Here is a 7,003-nt window from a genome sequence, read left to right as displayed (position 1 = left end):
ATATATAGATATTCCCTTTTCCTTCTCATTCATTGAACCAACACTTTCTTTCTCTTTCTTGTTTCTCTCTCTCGTTACCTTTTTCGTAGAACGCAGGGAGTCTTTATCAGACTCTGCCCTCTCTTCGATTTCCCTAAATTTGGTTTATGAGGTTAGTATGTTTAATCACAGATCCATTAATTAGTTCCTCTGCTGGAATTTTGTGTTTTGTTAGTAGTTTTATAATCAGATCTGCTGTTTTCTTTTGTTTTTCTGATGTGTGATTGATACCTCCATTGATTTTTGAGCGGTTGATTGGGATTTGCAAAGCATGTAATTTGCCTTGATTTTTTTGTTTTGTTGGGGTATCTTCTTGTAGTTTGATGTAGTTAGAGGGGGTACTGTTCCCGATTCTTTTACAGTGTGTTAATTTTTTTTTAACTCCTTTAGGAGGTGAATCTGTTTCTGGGATCTCAACGGAGAGATCTTTTTGTTTAATTTTGACATGTTGTGATTGAAATATGACATTTATATTAATTTTTCGTTCTTTCTTTTGATTTGCCTGCAGCTCGAAGGAGAAACCCACTCTCGGGTACGTTTATTGAAAGACATTTCCAACTTCTTGAAATGTATTTTATTCAGCAAATACGGATTAATTGCGGTTTAGGGTTCATTTCAAGTTCTTTCTTTTTCTATTCAAAAAATCTTCTTTCTTCTCTTTTCTTGACTTCCAATATAAATGGCATTTTAACTGCTCGATATGTGGTTTATTGAGCAGTTACAGATTAATTGTGATCTGGGGTTCATTTCAAGTTCTTTCTAGTCAAGATTTTCTAATTGGAAAAAGTTTTCTTCTCCTTCTTTGTTGACTTTCAACAAAAACGGCATTTGATGTTTCTCTGCAGTGCTTTAAATAACTCTTGAAGCAGACAGTCCAGCCCTGAAGCTATTGTTCTTCTACATTAGTGGATTTTCATTTCTCATCATGCTTTCTCAGTTTCTTTCATGTTGTTGAGTGGTGTTTTCTAAACCATGTGACTGCAGCGGCACGCGGATTAAGACCCGCAAACGGAATATTGCAGCGCCTCTGGACCCTGCATCATTTTCGGATGCAGTGGTCCAGATTTATTTGGATAATGCTGGTGATCTGGTACGTCTCCTTTTCTTCTCTTATTGTTACTTTAAGGATTTATGCTCACTTGATTGCCTTATACTGAATGCACATTAATCAATGAGAGTGACTAATATTATACACATGAATTGTGGTTGATGCAGAATATGCTAAATGATAAATGCTTTAAACTTCTGTTATGCAGGAACTTATTGCTAAAAGCATTGAATCTTCAGACCTTAATTTCTCTAGATACGGTGACACCTTTTTTGAGGTAAGTTTCTTGATTCTTTTTCTATTTGCTGTATGTAAAATTTGAGAAGTCTGAAATTAGCATATAATTTTGGAACTGATGTATGCCATAGTTTTCTCTTATATTAAAATGATGAGAAAATTGCAATTTGCCCCATGTAGATTACCTTGCTATAGAATATGGAAGTGGACCTTTTTTCACCAAAGGATAGAAAAATTCTTTACTTGTGTGAGATAATTATCAATCCATGGTATGAAGCATATAGCTATAAAAAGACTCTGTAAAGGAAAAGGCTTCTTTCATCTTTGGCTAGCAGTTTGCCCTTGGGACATTCTGATAGCAAATCTTTTAAGCTGTTCCATGAGCCTTTTCCTGGGGCATGCTTCATTCAAGCTAGGGCTTCTGCTGTGGTCCTTGCCTAAAACATATGTGCTTTCATATTTTGATTATTTACCTAATTGCTTAGACTTTAATATTGTCAATATAATGCACAATTTGTTTTCCCTGTAATGAGGGTTGGTGTCACTTTTTGGACTATCAGGTCACGCGTCATTGAAGTACTGAACTTATTATCTATATATGGTTCAGTTTTCAGTTTCAATCCAAACATACAACATATTTTCTTTTTAACTGGTTTACTGATTATTTGAGCTGATTTTGGTGTGTGCTACTATGCACATTTTAATTGCATCAATACAGGTTGTCTTCAGAGGGGCACGTACACAACCTGGCACAATTAAACTTGATGAGGGGGAGCGCCATCCTTACTCTATAATTGACTGTGAGCCTAAGCGTGAAGTCATCTTGCCATCGGTCATATATATACAGAAGATCTTGAGGAGGAGGCCTTTTCTTATAAAGAATCTTGAAAATGTTATGCGAAAATTCTTGCAGTCTTTGGAACTTTTTGAAGACGATGAAAGGAAGAAGCTTGCAATTTTCACTGCACTTGCTTTTTCTCAGAAGTTGTCCGGTCTCCCACCTGAGACAGTTCTCCAGCCACTACTCAAGGATAACCTTGTTGCCAAAGGGCTAGTTCTCTCATTCATCACTGATTTCTTTAGGGAATATCTGGTGGATAATAGTCTTGATGACCTGATTTCAATCTTGAAGCGGGCTAAAATGGAGGATAATCTTCTGGAGTTTTTCCCATCTGCAAAGCGAACACCTGAAGCTTTCTCTGAACATTTTAAGTAAGTCTACGCCCCAGTTCTTGGAATGTGGTTGATTGACAGTATTTTCATCTTAAATTCTTAATAGCTTGATGAATTGTCTGGGTCTTCTAATTGCTTTTATATGTGTGTTATATTGTTGAACGATGCGTAATAGATCTGTGCTTTAACTGCTTATTTTGATATTCAGTATGTTATACTGTTTCTTATGATCTCAACTATGTTATTTCATATTTGTGATGATAATTTTGTTTTTAGATTCTTATTGTAGTTTGGTTTAATTGAGCGATGGACATGTTAGGCTGATATTGAAAAGCAGACTCCAAATTTAAATTTTGTTTAATGCTACATGTAAATTTTGTAATCACTGTTTGTCAATGTACTTGGAATGCCTAAAGAAAATCTTTATGGAATGCCAAATTTGACTTTAGGCTTTTCATGGTGCTAATATTTGAGTCTTTTGCAGAGTTTTGTGAGAGCGTTTGCATTATCGTAGTTGTGTGAGATCGTTGCATGAAATGAATGGATATGATTTCCCCTTTAGATGGCCATGTGCAGATCTTTTTTTCAGAGCTTAGTTTCTATCATTCTTTTTTTTTTCTAATATTATTTACTACCGTGCTCTTGTTCGTCGCTATATCTTTTGGCCAAAAGAAGCACATGGTACCATTTACTTATTCAATCACTTAAAATCAGTCGATTTTTGCAAGAATGATTTTCCCATAGGCTTGACAACAATATAACTGCTGTGTAAAATTTTACGGCCCATCATATGTATCATAGACAACAAACTTCAGGTTACAACTATTAGACAGAAAGATGAAGTATCACTGTTGTGTGTGGTTATTTAAGATGTTGGGTTATGATTATGGAATACAATATGAAACTGAATTTAATCTTTGGAATTGGTGTGGGACTTGTTGTCTTTTTGTCTGTCCAAATATACACGTCATTGGCGATTTTGATTTTCACTGTATTGCTGAGAGGAGCTGAGTGCCCAGTCCTTTCTATTCTGAAATTGCTAAGAGTTTAATGCAGTATTTTGTTAATGGGAAACAATCACTCTGTTTGTGATTCTTCTCTTGTTTTTTTTTTAAATTGTTTCAAGTCACTTTTTGTATAGGTGAGCCTGGTGATCATTACTCTGAATTTACTGACACTTCAATTATCTTGTGTCTCAGCAAGGAAGGACTTCTACCATTGGTTGAGTATAATGAGAAAAAGTTATTTGAGGTGAAGCTCAAGGAAATGAAATCTGCCCTTACAAGCCAGATAGCAGAGGAAGCTGACATATCTGAAGTCATAGAAACTGTCAAACAGCATGTGAAAGATGCTAAATTTCCAGATATTGATGTTGTGCGAATTCTGTGGGATGTCTTGATGGACGCTGTGCAATGGTCTGGAAAGAATCAGCAGCAGAATGCTAATTCAGCTTTGCGTCAGGTGTGGTCTAATTTTCTGGTTTGCTATTTTGTTTTTGTTTTCCCTTCAATGTGTTTCATATGTGCGGAGTTATCTTTTCATTAATGGCTGGGTTCAGGTTAAATTCACCGCTGCATAGTAATATATTTTTTTAGCTACCGCAAAGATTCTTGAAATTTTATGCGGTAATTTAAGTTGATTGATTGCCTAATGGCAGGTTAACCTTACATCTGACTTAAAATATTGGTAATGTTTTTATTTAAAGCATAAAAGTTCTGATCAGTAATGCCAGTATGGTCCCTGGTTCTTTGCCCGCAACACTGAAATTTTTCAAATTTCCTCATTGGTTCTTTTGACCCTTGTGCTGTCAGTAAAGTATTTCTGCAATAATGATTTCAAGCTTAGTCTACTTGTGGTTATCGGTACTGTGAATTTTCTCAGGTAATAACTGACTGGAGAATCTTTTATTATATCTTTTATATTCAGGTAAAAACTTGGGCAGAACTGCTGAATACCTTCTGCACCACTGGAAGGCTTGAGCTCGAACTTATGTACAAAGTTCAGGTCCAGTGTTATGAAGATGCTAAACTGATGAAGTTGTTTCCTGAAATAATAAGGTCCCTTTATGATCAGGATGTTCTTGCAGAAGATACCATTCTTCACTGGTTCCGTAAAGGAACAAACCTTAAGGGCAGGTACAGTTTTATTTCTAAACGCATGTCAACTTTCTCCTTTGTGCAATCACAACCAGTTTTCATTTCCTTTTTCTGTTTGCTTCCCCATTTTGTACTTGTAGAATATCCTCTCAGACTTGGGGTATTAATTTATAAAGCTGTTAGTGTTGTTTCCATGCTCATTTTCCTTAACACTTCTGTTATTTAACCGCAATCCCCCAAAGCGTGTTCACATTGTGAATATTCTTATACTTAAAGATCAGTTCACTTCCTTTCTGTGTTTTATAATAATATTAAGGGCAAATTACAACGATCTCTCCTGAGGTTTGGCATAATTACAAATATCCCCTCGTTTGGAAAATTACGATAGCCCCCTGATTTAAATGGCCGTCTAACAAGTAGCCCATTTTGTTAGTCTCCATTAGGTTCTCATCCATTTTTTATAGTGAACCTACCAAAATGCGCTGGTGGGCTAAAAATTATAATTTTATTTATTTTTTAAAATTAGCTAATTTTTTATTGACTAAGTGAATAATTTTTTAAATTTTTTCGTCCACCACGTTTGATTTTTCTACAATTTTTTTTTTAATAAAAAATAAAAAATACGGTAAGGGCATAGTTGATAATTCTACCTCCATCCAAAGGTTACATAATTTCATCAAACATCAGGGAGTGTATTTGTAATTTTTCAAATGAGGCGGTATTCGTAATTATGCCAAACCTCAAGGGAGATTGTTGTAATTTACCCTAATATTAAATGTGGATCACAATGTATGTATTCCATGCCAAAAAATTAAGTGCCAAAAGTTTAAGATGTGGTGCGTTATTACCGCATATTCTCCCAGTCAAAATATATATGCTTATGAGAATCATGCGAGAGAACTGACTTGTTGCTTTGCCATGTCGAAGTGAACGAGGTATCATGGGTTGGTTTTGGGTGGGGTGTCTACTATTCTACACTGATTTGTCTGCATCATTTTTGTCTTTTGTTCTACTACTGTGGCATGGATTTAGAGATGTTTGAATCATATTTCTGTTGGATGTGCCAAAGTCAAAACTTGTCCGTGACATTCTGGTTGCTTTATTTTACATTTACCTTTCGATTTATAACAATATACTTTTATTGTTTTTACAGGCAATCATTTGTGAAGGCACTCGAGCCATTTGTGAAATGGCTCGAAGAGGCAGAGGAGGAAGAATAAGTTGATAATGTTGTAATCTCTTGCGTTGCCTGTTTGCTTTAGGTTGTTGGTTATGAAATCAACTCATCCTGTTTGCTTTAGGTTGTTGGTTATGAAATCAACTCATCGAATGTTGTTGTTCCTATTCATATGGTTGAACGTCTATGGATATTGTTAGTCTTGACTAAAGTGTGCGTTTCCCTTTTCATATCAACATGTATGGATGGGCGTTAGTTTTGATGAACTTTATCATAAGATTCTGTTGTGTGTGTTGGTGTAGCTGCACACCAAAAGAAGCTATGAAGTGGAAAACAGAAATTTGATGTGAGCTATTGTCATATTTGTTGCTTTCTCACAAAAACTACTGCTAGTCTGTTACTAATCTATAAATTAGCAACGAGAGAAGAAAGCAAATGTTAGCTTTGTTGAAGTACCTATAGTGATCCATCGAAGCAGATATTAGTTTACCTTTCCAAAAATGGAAACCACTAATCGGGCCAGAACCAAAGCACAACATTGTAGGTGCATGGAAAAGAGTTTTTAATGAGTTATTGCAACAGCTTACTGTAAAGCACAAACGAAGGCATCCTAAACAAGACATGGAGAAACCTCAAATTTCAGTTTCACCTTACATCATCACCAAATCCATCAATATTTCTTACCAAATTGGTCTCAAGAACCTATTTTCCTGAATTCATCCATTTGAATCAAATGCAGCAAAATTCGAAATAACATTTCTAAGTTAACTTGTGAATGGTCTTCATGTCAGCAGCTTCCTTGAGAGTACCTTTCTCAACGTGATCCCACCATTTGAACAAGAAGTTATCAACAACTAATCTGAACCACGGGGACAGCTTCAGACCTCCCTCACCAGCATCAGCTTTTCGCAAAAGCTCTTTCAGCTGTTCTCGATTCACGTATTTGACATCAGCTACTTCATCTGGATTTGGGTTCACACTAACATCCCGCACAATGAAGAGGAGATAGTCCACTGCATATACCAAAAACCGGTATCGGATGTCACCACAAAATTGGTGTAAAATGACAGATAGTTTTCCCATATCGGATGATCAAGACGACAACCAAACCAAATCAGGAAACAAAGTAACGGGTGGCAACATTAAGTACATAGTCTTACATTCGTGTTCTCCCCATTTTCCATCTGATGGTGCTTTGTACAGCATACGACCCAACGGAGTAAACTGGTCAAC

At 35.9% G+C, this 7,003-nt stretch overlaps 2 protein-coding genes across 2 annotated transcripts in view; one reads left to right on the top strand and one right to left on the bottom strand.

Moving 5' to 3' along the window:
• On the top strand, positions 1-6,132 carry LOC105166861 (basic leucine zipper and W2 domain-containing protein 2-like). The gene is made up of 8 exons (XM_011086357.2): positions 1-151; positions 548-571; positions 1,024-1,129; positions 1,296-1,364; positions 2,043-2,536; positions 3,697-3,958; positions 4,424-4,632; positions 5,747-6,132. The coding sequence occupies exons 1-8, from the start codon at positions 147-149 to the stop codon at positions 5,811-5,813; spliced, it is 1,236 nt and encodes a 411-aa protein (XP_011084659.1). The 5' UTR covers positions 1-146; the 3' UTR covers positions 5,814-6,132.
• Positions 6,309-7,003, bottom strand: part of LOC105166860 (isopentenyl-diphosphate Delta-isomerase I) — a gene marked incomplete in the record, with an annotated part of 3,453 nt that continues 2,758 nt past the window's right edge. The window contains 2 exon segments of the mRNA XM_011086356.2: positions 6,309-6,783; positions 6,931-7,003. The exon segment at positions 6,931-7,003 is cut by the window's right edge and continues 1 nt beyond it. Of these exon segments, the coding sequence (XP_011084658.1) occupies positions 6,530-6,783; positions 6,931-7,003 (327 nt within the window).

The sequence above is a fragment of the Sesamum indicum genome, linkage group LG7 (assembly GCF_000512975.1).
Source record: "Sesamum indicum cultivar Zhongzhi No. 13 linkage group LG7, S_indicum_v1.0, whole genome shotgun sequence".
In the NCBI taxonomy this organism is placed as follows: Eukaryota; Viridiplantae; Streptophyta; class Magnoliopsida; order Lamiales; family Pedaliaceae; genus Sesamum; species Sesamum indicum.
The sequence above is the reverse complement of the archived record's forward strand: the minus strand, read 5'-3'. Positions and strand labels throughout refer to the sequence as shown.

Excerpts from the sequence above, each read along its gene's own strand:
- LOC105166861 (XM_011086357.2), top strand. Across the intron at positions 1,130-1,295 it reads TGGATAATGCTGGTGATCTG|GAACTTATTGCTAAAAGCAT; the intron begins GTACGTCTCCTT and ends TCTGTTATGCAG. Across the intron at positions 1,365-2,042 it reads ACGGTGACACCTTTTTTGAG|GTTGTCTTCAGAGGGGCACG; the intron begins GTAAGTTTCTTG and ends GCATCAATACAG.